This window comes from Dendrobates tinctorius, unplaced genomic scaffold (genome assembly GCF_039654945.1).
Source record: "Dendrobates tinctorius isolate UK_male_01 unplaced genomic scaffold, ASM3965494v1 ptg000143l, whole genome shotgun sequence".
In the NCBI taxonomy this organism is placed as follows: Eukaryota; Metazoa; Chordata; class Amphibia; order Anura; family Dendrobatidae; genus Dendrobates; species Dendrobates tinctorius.
The window spans coordinates 15,573,492-15,589,778 of NW_027361810.1; the positions used below are offsets into that span (position 1 = coordinate 15,573,492).

The window sequence follows — 16,287 nt, forward strand, 5'->3', positions numbered from 1 at the left end:
TATTGAAAGGACCTCTGCCAGGCATATTTCACTCTTGAGGGCTTAAAAAGCAGCTCTTGTGGTGATAAGAAGCTGATTTAAAACCCCCAAGAGTGAACTCCGTGAGAGCTGTATGTGTGGAATAATAAATGATATTTTGCCGGTCTTCAGCAGTCATGTCCTGCTTGAATTGTATTGAATTGTACTGTTTTAGTGTCATTTTGTGCCATTTTGGTTGGTGGTGTGCCCCGGGATTTTTTACGTATAAAAAGTGTGCCGCGGCTCAAAAAAGGTTGAAAATCACTGGTCTATACTGCTTAAAAATCATTATTGTCTGCAGCACATCTCTTTATGTAAACAGGGAATGTGCTGCCGACAATTGGCAAAATGTCTGGAGACCAGAGGATCATATTATGACCCTGCGCCTCCATTAGACCTTAAATGTGTGCAAACCGACTCGTTATATCGTCGTTAGGCATTCATAATGGATTCGAATCTGCCAGTGTAAACCCACGCTAGGAAAAAATAGGCACAAAAGATTTTTTTTCTGTAGTAATAGCTCTGATTAGAAATTTTGGGGCTAAAATTAAATCTAGGTCTACAGAGGTCACTGAATTTTGCATTTCTTAGTTGTAGCAGAGGCCGAGAATACTAAGGGTTTGTGAGGCTCAAAACAGATTAGCCCCCTATACACGATAGACCCATGTCGGCCAATACCACCGATATCGAGAGATTCTACCAATGGACTAATGTGTATGTGGCCTCCAGCCAACTGATCATCTAGGAAAATGTGGATCAATTCTGTCCGATTTCGGACTGCCGATCACTTTGATTTCCCCTAGAGATAGGCCGCCAGTTGAGATGTCTGTTGGCGGCATTCTAATAGAGAACACAGGAGCACTTAGCCGAACGCTCCAGTGTATGGGAGAGATGGCCGACATGGCTGTCGGACAACCGATCGGCCAAAGCATCGTTCGGACGACAGACAGCTGATGTGTATGGCAGACTTAAGAGTCATTGGGTCCTGAAATGTGCTTCACGTCTCTTTGTGTTGAGATTCTCCAGCAATTGCAGATGTAGGAGGAAGGAAGGGAAGGGTTGACCTTGTTGGATTTCGACATTCCCCATCCCTTAGTTATTTTGTGAAATAACCAACACCATAAGTGTCTGGCAGCTGCTTGGTCCCTTCTAACATTAAGAATTTATGTTTCAATTTTGCATGAGTGTGTAGGAATTAGAAGGCTTCATCCCACAGCCATATTAGGTGTTTTAGGTTTCTTTGTAATGGCTGTGAATAAGTCAGTCGAGCTTAAATTGCATTTCATGTTTATTTGTGACAGCTGTGACCAAGGGCCCATTAAGACAGGCCCTTATTTTCTGATTTTCAACCTGTCTAAGCAAGGAGCCACTCACCCGATGAATGAAACGTTCATTCGCCGGGTGAGATGATTCTGAAGCTCGTCGTTTAATGGCCGCGGTCGACCTGTCTAAATGCAGCATAAGAGTTATTGAGCTTTGAAATGGTTTCTTTGTCTCTAGAAGGTATTAGAAAAAGTCAGTGTGGCTCAAAATGCAGATTGCTTTTTTTTATGGAAGGTTTGTCTAAGGACGAATCTACACTACCTCACCCCAGCTTTTAAATGATCAGCTACATACAAGCCAATTGGTGGTCATTTAATGGCTTGTTTAGACTGGCTCACCAAAATTCATACAGAACCGTCATTAATACAATTATTCAGTAGAACATAAAGTTTTCGGCAGCACATGTGCTGCAGAGCATGATAATTTTGAAGCAAGTTTAAAGCACCACTCCAGCCTAGAGTTGAGCGACTTTTGGTTTTTTAGGGTCGCGTTTCGTTTCGTGAAACCCGACTTTTCCAAAAGTCGGGTCGAGCAAGATCGTCCGATTATAGGGAAAAGTCGGGGTCGTCCCGAAACACGAAACCCAATGTAAGTCAATGGGGAATAAAAGTCGGCAGTGAGAGGAGGACAGGAAACACACCTACAGTGCCCATTTGAATGCCAAAAGCATCAATTCTTCTTACTTAAGCTTGTCAACCTTAATTAACTTCATAATACAAGTTACGCACTGAAAAATGGGGGTTATTTGGCTAAAGTTGTGGGGGGGGAGGGCTGGCTGCAGGTTTTCATGTGCCCTGGGCGAAAGAGCGCCCCTTTAACACATACCACAACTCATCATGCTCCGATACGGCAGATAAATAGCGGTATAGTACAATGAAAATTACCTCACTTTTTGCATCTCATGACGAGGCCCATCTATTTCTCCATACAGAATCATTGGTCCCATATAATGTTTGAAACAGGATATGATGAGCTCCACATAATGCTACAGTATATGTTGGTCCCCATGGATGAAGCTCCACTGTCTTATGGGCCCAAATAATGCTCCAAACATAATGGGCCCCATTTCTAATGCTCTAGTGTATAATGGGCCCTGTAAATGCTGCTCCAGTGTCTGATGTCCACCTTTGGAATGTTCCAGTGTATGGTGGGCCCCATCTGTCATTCTCCAGAGTATAGTGCTCCCCAAAAATTGCTGTCCCAACATTGAAAACAATCAAATAAGTCTCCTCGCTAGGGAATCCCTGTACTTGTCTGGACAGGTGCTGTAGCTTGCTTAACAGCTCGCCAGCCGTTCTCACGCCCAGTATGGATTGCACGTGATTGCACAAAGGTTAGAAAGGGTACCGTATCCCTGGATAACATGTATGGATAGCGTACACATTCAAAATATATGTCTCAGGAGGCAGGCTCAGACGGTGTCAGGCCCAGTATGGATTGCACGTGATTGCACAAAGGTTAGAAAGGGTACCGTATCCCTGGATAACATGTATGGATAGCGTACACATTCAAAATATATGTCTCAGGAGGCAGGCTCAGACGGTGTCAGGCCCAGTATGGATTGCACGTGATTGCACAAAGGTTAGAAAGGGTACCGTATCACTGGATAACATGTATGGATAGCGTACACATTCAAAATATATGTCTCAGGAGGCAGGCTCAGACGGTGTTAGGCCCAGTATGGATTGCACGTGATTGCACAAAGGTTAGAAAGGGTACCGTATCCCCGGATAACATGTATGGATAGCGTACACATTCAAAATATATGTCTTAGGAGGCAGGCTCAGACGGTGTCAGGCCCAGTATGGATTGCACGTGATTGCACAAAGGTTAGAGAGGGTACCGTATCCCTGGATAACATGTATGGATAGCGTACACATTCAAAATATATGTCTCAGGAGGCAGGCTCAGACGGTGTCAGGCACAGTATGGATTTGACGGCCCAGATTACACAGCGGAGGAGCAGGGAGCGGTAAAGATTGCAAATGCTGGGGCCCTGCCCAAGCAAGGGGGGCCCACTCGTGGGCGTCGGTACTGGCACTGGGCCCCTCATAGTACAGCGGTGTATCTTACGGCGGGTGTGCACCACCACCGTCAGAGACACTTGATTGCACTATGAGGGACCCTGTGCCAGTGCCCGCGCCCAAGAGTCGGCCTACCCACCTGTTCAGGGCAACGGCACTCGCACGGTGTCGTGCGGTAGGTGGTGACCCCGGCCATGGGGGGGGAGGCAGCACAGTTAGGGAGTTTTAGAAAGTGGCATATGTTGATGTTGGACATTCAGCTGATGCAAAAGGCGAAATAGGTGAAGTACCAGGAAGAGGTGGACCAAAGCAAGCCATTTTTCTGTCACCCTATGTGTCAGCAGGGGAAGGTGGGACAAAATCCTTGGAAACCCATGCGTGGTTCATTTTAATGAAGGTTAGATCATCCACATTTTGGGTTGACAGACGGGTCCTTTTTTCTGTCAGGATTGATCCAGCTGCACTGAAGACTCTTTCCGATAGCACACTTGCAGCTGGGCAAGCGAGCTCCTGTAAGGCATATTGGGCTAATTCAGGCCAGGTGTCCAGTTTAGCGGCCCAATAGTCAAAGGGGAATGACCTGTGTGGGAGAACATCGATATGGGAGGAAAAGTAGTTTGTAACCATAGTTGACAACTGCTGTCTCCTGTCACTTTCCATCGATGCAGTATTACCAGTTGTGTGAGCGGTATTTGAAAAATCAGTCCACAACATTGTCATGAAACCCCTGTCTCCAACGCCACTTCTGCTGTGTGCACCACGAACACCTCTGCCAAGCTGCCCCCGGCCCGTACGGCTCGTGTGAGAACCATCACCGCTGCTGTGTGCTGGGAATGCCTCAAGCAACTGATTTACCAGAGTTGCTTGTTTATTAGCCAATATTAGGTCAAGGTTCTCCTGTGGCATGATGTTTTGTAATTTGCCTTTATAGCGTGGATCCAGGATGCTGGCCAACCAGTAGTCGTCATCGTTCATCATTTTGGCAATGCGGGGGTCCCTTTTTAGGATCCGCAAGGCATAATCTGACATGTGGGCCAATGTTCCCGGTGTCAATGATGCACTGCGAGTGCTGGGTGGAGGAGCACTTTCTGGCAAATCCACATCCCTCCAGTCACGCACAAACACTGTACCAGACCTTGCCACGCCAACATTTTCACTTGCCCCACGAGATGCATCCTCCTCCCGTAAGTAATCATCCCCATCATCCTCCTCCTCCTCCTCTTCTTCCTCCACCTCGTCCAGGAGAGGTCCCTGAGCAGACAATGGCCGAATGTCATCAAGGATTCCCTCCTCCTCTTCCTCCTCATCAACATTGGCTGCAGACGCCTGCTCCTTAAGGTGCGTCAAAGTTTGCATGAGCAGACGCATAAGTGGGATGCTCATGCTTAGGATGGCGTCGTCTGCGCTTACCAGCCGTGTGCATTCCTCAAAACACTGAAGGACTTTACAAAGGTCTTTCAGCTTCGACCACTGCACGCCTGTCAACTCCATGTCTGCTCTCAAAGTGCCTGGCCGTGTATCCTCCCACAAATGCATTATGGCCTGCCTCTGCTCGCACAGCCGCTCCACCATGTGCAGGGTGGAGTTCCACCTTGTTGCAATGTCGATAATGAGGCGGTGGTTGGGAAGGTGGAGCAATCGCTGCAGCTTCTGCATACGAACGGAGTGTACAGGCGACCGGCGGATGTGCGCGCACAGTCTTCGCACCTTCTGGAGCAGGGCTGTTAACTCCGGATAATTTTTGAGGAAGCACTGCACCACCAGGTTCATGGTGTGAGCCAAGCAAGGTATGTGGCTGAGTTTTGAAAGGGCTATGGCTGCCACAAAATTACGGCCGTTATCACTAACTACCTTGCCTGCCTCAAGATGTACACTGCCCAGCCATGACTCAGTTTGTCGCTTCAAGTACTCGGCCAGCACCTCGGCGGTGTGTCTGTCGCCCAAACACATCATCTGCAACACAGCCTGCTGACGCTTTCCACTAGCTGCTCGATAGGGGGACACATCGTGTGCAACAGTGGCAGCTGCAGATGGAGTGCTCGTACGACTGCGCTCTGTTGACGAGCTTTCGCTTCTGGAGGAGGAGGAGGAGGAGGAGGGTCGAACGCCTACAGCCAACTGTTTCCTATACCGTGGGCTAGGCAGCACTGTCCCACCACCGCTGTCCCCTGTGGACCCTGCATCCACCACATTAACCCAGTGCGCAGTGATGGACACGTAACGGCCCTGGCCATGCCGACTGGACCATGCATCAGTTGTGAGGTGCACCTTTCCGCTCACTGACTGCTTGAGTGCATGGACAATGCGGTCTTTCACATGATGGTGGAGGGCTGGGATGGCTTTGCGAGAGAAGAAGTGGCGACTGGGTAGGTCATAGCGTGGTACTGCATAGGCCATGAGTTCGCGGAAAGCTGTGCTTTCCACCAACCGAAAGGGCATCATCTCAAACGAGATTAGTTTGGCAATGTGGGCGTTCAAACCCAGTGTACGCGGATGAGAGACTGAGTACTTTCTTGACCTACTCATAGTGTCTGGAAGGGTGAGCTGGACTTGAGAGCTGCATATGGTGGAAGTAGCGGTGGACAGGGCGGACTGAGAGAGGGTTGATGATGGTGATGGAGTTGGTGTTCTTTCTGATGGCCTAGAATCAGTCTTTCGTTGATATAACAGTGGGAGTCCCTGACTGCTGTGGTCTTGCAACGACACCTCAACATTTGCTGCTGTGCTAACCGGTGGGCTTACAGTGGGGGAAACAATGTAGCGTTGCTGACTACCTTCGTTGTGATCAGTTGCACATGTGGCACTTGAGGTTTGGTGTTGTGTCCACGCTTGCAAGTGCATGCTGGTTAAATGTCTAAGCATGCAACTGGTATTCAAATTTTTCAGATTTTTCCCTCGGCTAAAGGTCTTTGCGCACTTCTTACAGATAACCTTGGCCTGATCATGAGGATTTTGTTCAAAAAAGTGCCACACTGCACTCTTCCTACTTTGGCAGACATTTTGCGGCCTAGCACGCTGTGATCTTTTGACCGTCTGGACAAGCTGTCCAGCAACTCTTTTGATGTTTGGAACCTGTCTTTGGAGTGCTCCGGGCCTGCCAGATAACAGCTGTTGCGATGTCGATGTCTGCTGTGGATGCTCCTCATCTGAGCTATTGGAAGCAGCACCCTCTTCCCCCAATGGATGCCAATCTGGGTCAACAACTGGGTCATCCATCACCTCCTCTTCTATGTCATGTGCACCTTTCTCTGTGTCACCGTGTATGGTGGTATAGTGTGCGGGAAGGGGCACCTGAGTCTCATCAGGGTCAAAATCTGGCTCTGTACACTGCGAGGACAATGTAGTGCTCTGAGTGAATGTACCAGCAGAATCATCCATCAGCGGCTGTGCATCAGTGCACTCCATGTCAGACTCATCTTGGCCTGGGTAATTCACCATTTCACTTGATAATCCAGGCATGGTATGTTAAAACAGCTCCATGGAGTAATCAGTAGTATGGCCTGCGTCATCCTTCAATCTTGGTTGGGGTGAAGGACACAAGGAAAGGTGTGGTTCATGAACATGAGCCTCCAATGACGACTCAGTGCTTTTACTTTTTACAACTGAAGAAGAGGAGGCGATAGAGCTGGAGGCTGAGTCAGCAATGTAAGACAAAACTTTTTCCTGATGCTCTGCCTTTAAAAGCGGTTTGCCAACTCCTAGAAAACTAAGCGTTCGAGGCCTTATGTAGCCAGACGATGACGCAGGGTCAGCACCTCCTGCATTCGGTCCTATTTTGCTCTTGCCACTACCATCAGATCCACCACCAACACCATCATTACCAGCTGCCAACCCCCGCCCAATTCCACGGCCTCTTCCACCAGCCTTCCTCATTTTTGGTAGAAATGTAGACAAAATCCAACAAACTATATAGTAATGTAAAACAAGGTACAAGGTGTCTATAGGACAGGGGAGATTTAGAATTTCTGCACACACTTGTGGACAGTGGACACTTTTGGATTGTGTGAGGCCCACTGATATCTGAGCGCTATGTGACAGGCTCGATGGCACAGCTGCCTGTGACCAAAGTGACGAGAGGATAATGGAGATTTTGAATCTCTGCGCACACTTTTGGACACTTGTGGATTGTGTGAGGCCCACTGATATCTGAGCGCTATGTGACACGCTCGATGGCACAGCTGCCTGTGACCAAAGTGACGAGAGGATAATGGAGATTTTGAATCTCTGCGCACACTTTTGGACACTGGACACTTGTGGATTGTGTGAGGCCCACTGATATCTGAGCGCTATGTGACACGCTCGATGGCACAGCTGCCTGTGACCAAAGTGACGAGAGGATAATGGAGATTTTGAATCTCTGCGCACACTTTTGGACACTGGACACTTGTGGATTGTGTGAGGCCCACTGATATCTGAGCGCTATGTGACACGCTTGATGGCACAGCTGCCTGTGACCAAAGTGACGAGAGGATAATGGAGATTTTGAATCTCTGCGCACACTTTTGGACACTGGACACTTGTGGATTGTGTGAGGCCCACTGATATCTGAGCGCTATGTGACACGCTCGATGGCACAGCTGCCTGTGACCAAAGTGACGAGAGGATAATGGAGATTTTGAATCTCTGCGCACACTTTTGGACACTGGACACTTGTGGATTGTGTGAGGCCCACTGATATCTGAGCGCTATGTGACACGCTCGATGGCACAGCTGCCTGTGACCAAAGTGACGAGAGGATAATGGAGATTTTGAATCTCTGCGCACACTTTTGGACACTGGACACTTGTGTATTGTGTGAGGCCCACTGATATCTGAGCGCTATGTGACACGCTCGATGGCACAGCTGCCTGTGACCAAAGTGACGAGAGGATAATGGAGATTTTGAATCTCTGCGCACACTTTTGGACACTGGACACTTGTGGATTGTGTGAGGCCCACTGATATCTGAGCGCTATGTGACACGCTCGATGGCACAGCTGCCTGTGACCAAAGTGACGAGAGGATAATGGAGATTTTGAATCTCTGCGCACACTTTTGGACACTGGACACTTGTGGATTGTGTGAGGCCCACTGATATCTGAGCGCTATGTGACACGCTCGATGGCACAGCTGCCTGTGAGCAAAGTGACGAGAGGATAATGGAGATTTTGAATCTCTGCGCACACTTTTGGACACTGGACACTTGTGGATTGTGTGAGGCCCACTGATATCTGAGCGCTATGTGACAGGCTCGATGGCACAGCTGTGACAAAAGTGACTAGAGGATAAGGGAGATTCAATTGCTTTTAAAAAAGCAGTTTGCGGAGCAGTGGGTAAACAGCAATGCCAGCGTGTCAGGAAGCCTTAAAAGGCAGCCCAACAACCAACACCACTGATACACCACAATATAGCCTCCCCTTGCACTGCACACACAGTGACTTGTGTGTTGTGCAGGCCAAATCGCTAGCAGCAGAAGCAGTTTTTTTGTCTTCTTCCCTGCCTAACGCTCTCCCTACAGAATCAGCAGCAACCTCTCCCTATACTAAGATCGGCAGAAGTAAGATGGCGGTCGGCGGGCACGCCCTTTTATACCCCCTGTGACGCCCACCAAAGCAAGCCAATCACTTGCATGCCCTTCTGAAAGATGGTGGTGACCCGTGCCTAGGTCATCACGTTGCCCACAGTGTCCGTGGATCCTGATTGGCTGAAAAAGAGCGCAAAACAAACTTTTGAAACGCGACTTTGGCGCGTAAGTCGCCGACCTCGTGGCCGACCTCATCCTAGGGTCGGGTTTCGTTTCATGAAACCCGACTTTGCCAAAAGTCGGCGACTTTTGAATTTTTTCGACCCATTTCGCTCAACTCTACTCCAGCCTTTATTTTTTTCCTTCCGGCGACTTCACCTCTTACCAACAATACTCCGGTCCCGCGGCAACATCTTGTGACAGTAGCTTCTGACTGTCCGGAAGCTAGTCAGAAGCTACATCACAATCTCTCAATGCATGTGTATGAGAGCCAGAATGAGGATGTCATAGACTTGTATTGAAAAGTGACCTCCGACGCGCTCCAGCAGATACTGAAGCGCCCCGGCAAGTTACTTTTTGCTGGATACGGACCTGAGCGATGCTGTAAAAGAATGAAGGGGACGACAGGTGAGTGTGAGACAGCAGGCAGGGGACTTAAATGTAAAGCACCATTCCTGTGGTGCAATGAAAAAAAAAATGCTGGAGTGGTGCTTTGAAAATCATTTCACCTGACGAACAAGCGTTTTGCTCGTTCGTCGGGTGAGTGCTGGTCTGTTTAGACAGGCGACGTAATTTCCTGATTGCTAATTTATCTGAAGGGGCTCTAATAGTTCACTGTCATTTGCTGTTTTATTACTCTTTGTGGTACCTATGACTAAGGTCCCATTTACAATACTCGATTGTGGCCGTTAAACAACTAACGATCAGTTACGTATAAACCGATCAGAAATTTTTTTTACAGCTGGTGTACACAAACTGACTGCACTTCCATGCACACAGAAAGATCATGTTATCGGCAGCACGTTTACACAAAATTACGTGCTGCCGAGAATGATGATTTTTAATGAAGCTTCAAAACCATTTCACTTGACAAACAATTATTTTGCTTGTTCGTCGGGAGATTGCCCACCTTTTTAGACAGGCCAATAATGGGAAACAAATGCTCCTAGGAAAATATACACAGTTTTACGTTGAGGAGAGGAGCGATATAACCTTTTTGCCATCCTATGAGCTTTCAGTCTTAAACAATTATTACATGTGTCACTTTTTTGTATTCTTGTTTTCCTTCAGTTTTCTTTGGAAAACGTCAGAATGGACAGAATGTAAGATCTCACTGCTGACGGACCAGAGTACTGCGTCCCGCGTGGAGGATGCAGCACGTTGCGGTGGTGGCGTTCAGACTCGTCAGGTGTTCTGTGCCCAGCGTATCATGGAGTCTGGAACAAATAAGGAAGGTGAGCGGAGTGACCGTGCATGGGTCGATCATCATCGATTATTTCATTGATTTAAGGTTAAAGTAAAACACAAATCCATCGAGTCCAATCTACAACCAAACATGAGAGCGTTAACTTGTTTTTAATAATTATAGTAAAGGGATATTTTGGGACAAAAAATTCCTTCTCCATCGAGTAGGTAATAGAAGTTGAATCATTTTGTTTGTAAAGCTGCGATTCCCATTAATTGTGACGTTTTATGCCTAATATCATGGGCGCTCAATATTTTTGTAAGTCAATGATTTAAAATTTAAAGTTTGAAAATGTTACAATCCTTGAACACCAGCGGGTTTCTAAAAGAGTGTCCAACATATTTTAAAATCTAAAAAACAATGAAAACCTTCACACTTTTATGTCTTTTTGATTACTGCTGTCCCAGGTTTCACAAGCTTCGCATCCTTCCCCTGGATTTTCTGCCCTCTGTTGTGCTCCATGTTGCGTTTTGTATATTGCCTGGAGTGGATCTGTGGCATCATCCCCTTAGACCTATTTAGGGCCCATTTAGACACCTTTGTCTTGGGATTGAGACTCTAGTCTTTTGTTTGGTGTGCTCCACTATCTGTGCTTTTTTGTTTGTGCGTCCATTCATCCCTGCCAGGTTCCACTTCATTTGTCCTGCTGCTCATGAGATTTCTGTGTTGTCAAGTCCTCGCTGCCCACGTGCCTTCCTTCTTGCTGCACCAATGTCCGCAGTCCGTGTGCCCACCGTTACCTGTGCTTAGTGAATCAACCTCAACTGGTGTGCCTAACAGCTTTAATACTTGAACCGTAAGGCTGGGTGCACACGGTGCGGATTGTACTGCGGATTTACTTGACATGACCTGCGTTTTACTTGCGGATTTAGTGCGGATTAGCCTGCGGTTTTCCACTGCGTTTTGACACCTGGTAATGGAGCAGGTGTCAAACCGCTGCAGATTCCGCACAAAGAAGTGACATGCTGCGGATTTAAAACCATAGATAATCCGCGCGGAAAAATCTGCAGCATGTGCACTGCGTTTTTCATTTTCCATTGACTATAGTGGTACTGTACAACGCAGCAGAAACTGCTGCGGATCCACAGGGCCAAATCCGCTGAGGATTCGCAGCAGAATCCGCAACGTGTGCATACACCCTAAGGATATTTTCAAAATAGGTTGTTGGTCTTTTTTTTTTTTTTTTTTTTTTATATAAATGTCCACAAAAAAAATCCAAAATTCGATCAATGGACGAAACCATGTATTGTCTATGGGACTGGTGGAAACAGTCAAGCACATCGCTCCGTCTACACACCATGTAATATGTTATACCTAATATAAATTTGGTAAAACATAATTTATGGCAAAATGCAACAGTCTATTGTAGAAATGTTGGGGTACTTCTAAGGTGCCTTGCATGGATGTGGTTAAGAATGATTCTTTAACACTTTTAACGGTACGATCAAAAGTGAAATAATTGGAAGGGGGTCCCCTTGTCCCCATCTTCCTCCTTCAGCCCTGGCAGCCTGATGGCTTTATTTGGCATGGTCCCCAAGGCTGCCCCATGATATACTTGAGTGTTGTGGGCTCATTTTCGGGTTTGCCTCTGGCTTCTGGTGAGCGTTATGGAGCTGGCTGTGCTGACAGAAGAGTAGTGAGTTCTCTATCTGGACTCCCTCTGTTGGTGAAGGGAGGTAATGAAGCTGATCTAAATGGCAGAGACCGGCCACCTGAGGAAGAGGACTGTGATTGGACATCAGGAATTTCTGATTGGATTTAAGGCAGCCGACTCCCTAGTTTCTTGCTGGTGATTCCTCCTGACTGTGGCTTCTGGTTTCCAGTTTGGTTCCTGCCTTCTCAAAGCTAAGTTTTCTCTGCTATTGTTCATATGACTTTTCGGCTGGTTTACTTAGATTTGTGTTCAGCCAGCCCTTGCTGGGACTTGGCTGAATTCTCATTTTGTTTCTGATCAGTTGATCTCATTTGCTCTGTCTTCAGAATATACCTGAGTGCTGATATAGGGAATTGAAGTCTAGCGACTTCAGGGCCTTTTTCTATCACACGTGTTGGACATTTTTTGGCAAGGTTTTTTGCGTGATTGCAGACAGCAGCTTTTCTTTCCTGTCCTTTCTAGTTAGTTTGGGCCCCATCGTTTGCTCAGCCTATCTTTCTATCTGTGTTTGTGTTTTCATCTTGTTTCACCGACAATACTTGTTTGGGGCGGTCTATTGCTTTGGGGTCTGCTCTGGGGCAGTTTAGATTTTCCCTTTCTTTCTTTAGGCTTATTTAGTTCTCCGGCCGTGACGAGGTGTCTAGGATCACCGTAGGCACGCTCCACGGCTACTGCTAGTTGTGTGGATAGGATCAGGGGTCTGCAATCCCCTAGTTACCAACCTCTCTGGTTTTCTGGGCTTAGCTTGTTTTTTGTTTTTTCCTCCTCGGTGACTCATTCATAACACTTGAGTCAAGTATCTTGGTAATTTATTGACAGTCACATTCTCATGACCTCTGTTAGATGTTTCCATTATTAAGCCAAATTAGAATGTAAACACTGCATTCCTTAAAGAGTTAATTAAAGTTAATAAAAAAAAGCCTGCTTCTTCCGAAAGTAGCGCCATTCCAATCCACAGGTTGAGTGTGGTGCCAGAGCTCAGCCCCCTTCACTGCAATTTGGGATAAGCTCCATAGACAACCCATGGACAGGTGTAGCGCTCTTTCTAGAAGAAGGCAATGTTTTTTTTTTCCTAATTCCGTACAACCCCTTTAAATGTTATAAATAATACAAGATTCACCTGTAAATGGAAAGCAATTTTTTTTTTTTTGGTGGGAGCAGCGATAACATTTTCCGCATTTTCAATCCTCCGTCGTCTCTTTACTGCATCTTAAGCTGTGTAATTGGTTTACATTTTCCGAGCTTGTAAGATGAAAGTAGCGATTTAACACGGTGAACGCAGCTTTAATTAAAATTGATGGCCACTGGAATAACTATTAAAGAAGAGCTGCTATGATCCATCGAGGCTTTTTCTAATCGAAAATTTTCAAATTATTAGAGCGGCGCGAGCGTGATACATAATTTGCAATGTAAACACATCTTCTCCCCAGAACCTGAGATATAGCCGTATGGGTTCATTAAATTATTCACTGCGATGTCTCCGAATAGTTTGTATTGTCAGATAAAAGGATGTTCTGAGTAATACTCCCCGATAGGAGCCGAGCGCCGCTTCTCTCTGAACCAGTGTGAATTTAATAGCAGTTTTGGAAATAGAATGTATGGATTGTATTTGTAATCCATTGTCTCCAGATTTAGGCATGCAAATTATTTTGACAAGTTCAATTTAATTACTGAAGAAATTCACAGTTTTTTTAAATTTAGAAGGTGAGACTCGGCTGAGCAATTATATCGTTATATCGCTTTGCCTCCTTTGGTTTCGAGGGTGATTTCATAACGGGACGGTGAAGGCAGCGAAGTATAGAGCAAGCCGAGCCGAGCAGATTGATATATTGTTTTATGGAAAACAAAAATCAGTATATTGTAATTTTATCATCAATTATCCCTATACTGTTGAAGTTCAAGAGTCCGATGGGTTGTCCCACTCAAATGATTGACAGCATGTCATAAGCAGGAGAAATTGAACAGATTGATATTTAGTTGTATGAAAGCACATTCAGTAAAACAGTAATTTATTATATCTTACAAGCATGTTCTATTTTTGCTAACTTAATTCCTTCTGCTTATAACATGCTGCCAATCACTGAGTAGGACCGCCCACCGGACTCTCAAACCTACGGAGGAGGTTGCAGGAGGAATTAAGTAGAATAAGATATAGTTTTATGAAAACAAGTTCAGTGTTATAGTAATTTATTGATTGAAATGATTGCTGTCGGGGGGGGTTTAAGAGTCCATTAGGCGGTCTCAATTAATGATTGACAGCATCTATTTATATAATTGCCTTGTGATGTTGTCATTTCCTGTTCTGTCCAGATGTCACCGTATCCCAGAATTCCAAGCAGAGGAAGTTCACCGACCGCCATATTGGGACACCCAAGTGATGGGTGTCTCAATATGGAAACTACTGCTGGTACCAACCTATTGTGAGGCACCACCAGCGGAACACGTCACACCACACACATACACACATACTCTATATGCCATACACTCACACAATCACACAGCCTCTTGCGCGGTACCACCAGCTGAACACCATCTCACTGCGCCAATTCCACGCAGACGCAGTGAATCATTCAGCTGATCCCACGAACGAAAGTTAATTTTAAAAATTGTCTGTGTCTGACCGTGTACGGAGCATACCACAGCTCCTGGGCAGGGGAGGAAGCAAAAGACATTACTGACATTACAGCAGGGGATCACAGAGGATTCATCTTGTGAGGTAAAATATTTCACTGACTGTTTTTAAACAATATTTTACCTCACAAAATGTATCCTCTGCGATCTCCTGCTGTAATGTCAGTATTGTCTTTTGCTTCCTTTCCTGCCCAGGAGCTGTGGTATGTTCTGTACACGGTCAGACACAGGGGTGAGAGAGACAGAGCACAGGGGGGAGACAGCTCAAACGGGACAGCACACGAGGGGAGAACACAGCACAGGAAGGAGAGAGACAGCAGACAAGGGGGATAACACATGGGGTAGACAGGTCAAAGAAGAGAGCACAGACGGGAGAAGTCAGCACATGGGGAAAGAGAGAGAGGATAGGTGGGTGAGCACATGGGGGGAGAGAAAGCTTGCCCCCATCGTGACATTACCGCCCTCCCGATGCGATAGCATCGGGCCTCCATCTAGTGGTATTAATAAGGAGGAATTGAGCAGATTGACATATAGTTTTATGAAAACAGATTCTATCTAACTTGTAATGTATTAATTAATATCCCTGCTGTCAGGGGGTTCAAGAGTCCAGTAGGCGGTTCTATTCAGTAATAGCTATCAATCTATGTCTCTATTTCCTTACAAAGAAGGCTGTCAATCAAAAAATGAGTTAATTCTGTCGGCTCCGGAATCCATATCCGGTGATATCATTGAGCAATTTCATTTGAATACAAACATGGCAGCACCCCTTTTTACAAGAGGGGGCGACAGGTGACAGATGGGACCCCCCCCTTCCATCCAACCATTTTAATGCCAGTGTCATGACTGGAAGCTGCATATATAGCGTTAAACGGAGGCAGATTTGTCTGGATCACACTTTGCTCGCTCACCTGCACATTTCATTACCATAGAGATTCCTATTGCAACGAGCCCTGCAGCCGTGTGAGCGGCACAAGAACATTAATATTCATCCACTACAAACAGTGAATCTAAATACAGTGCATCACTCAGCTTTATCGGCTGAAAACTCTCCTGTCCTAGACCTGCTCGCACAGCTGCTGGTTTGTGACAGTGTATCAGTCTAAGACAGAGCAAGATTCATGGATATCTATGTAAAAAAAATAGGTATAAAGGGTTCAGAAAACAATTGCCCACTGCCCATAGTTTATCTATAAAATGGAGGCTCGGATATAAAAAAGAAATACATTTGAAAAACAAAATAATTCTGGAGTCCCCGATAATCGCACATAGATGACAGCTACGACCCCGACTAATAAAGCTCCGTAAGTAACATACGAGTCGTTGTCATTTCCTTGTGAAATCCTGAAATGTCGCTAAGCGCTGGAAATTACATTTGTGTGACTGGCAAATGACTAGTTCATTTACACGGCCGTCCTTCCCTGGAGATCGCTCCCTCGGAGAAAGGAGATATAACTTTATAACCCAATTTATTATCCCCAGCCGGTGAAAATGAAGTGAAAATGATTGCAAATGGCAGAAGGCAGACTATTGGCAGAACATTGATGTTAGGCCGCGGCATCATTTAATCCGATGCTCGGTAGATCGGGGGCTGATATCTCCTGGGCCGAGATTAGAGATGCAAACAAGGCGGTTTTATGGAGGTGCAGATCAATCACCGGAACAGGGCAAT

The 16,287-nt window shown here is 46.2% G+C and overlaps 1 protein-coding gene and 1 long non-coding RNA gene across 3 annotated transcripts in view; one reads left to right on the forward strand and one right to left on the reverse strand.

Moving 5' to 3' along the window:
• THSD7B (thrombospondin type 1 domain containing 7B) overlaps positions 1-16,287 on the forward strand; it is a 501,312-nt gene that overhangs the window by 181,808 nt on the left and 303,217 nt on the right. For both annotated transcript variants that reach the window (XM_073545559.1, XM_073545560.1), the window contains exon 5: positions 10,159-10,322. In XM_073545559.1, coding sequence (XP_073401660.1) covers positions 10,159-10,322 — 164 coding nt within the window. The remainder of the gene's footprint in view (positions 1-10,158; positions 10,323-16,287) is intronic.
• LOC141049286 (uncharacterized) overlaps positions 1-16,287 on the reverse strand; it is a 135,742-nt gene that overhangs the window by 38,680 nt on the left and 80,775 nt on the right. The gene's annotated exons all lie outside the window — the stretch shown is intronic.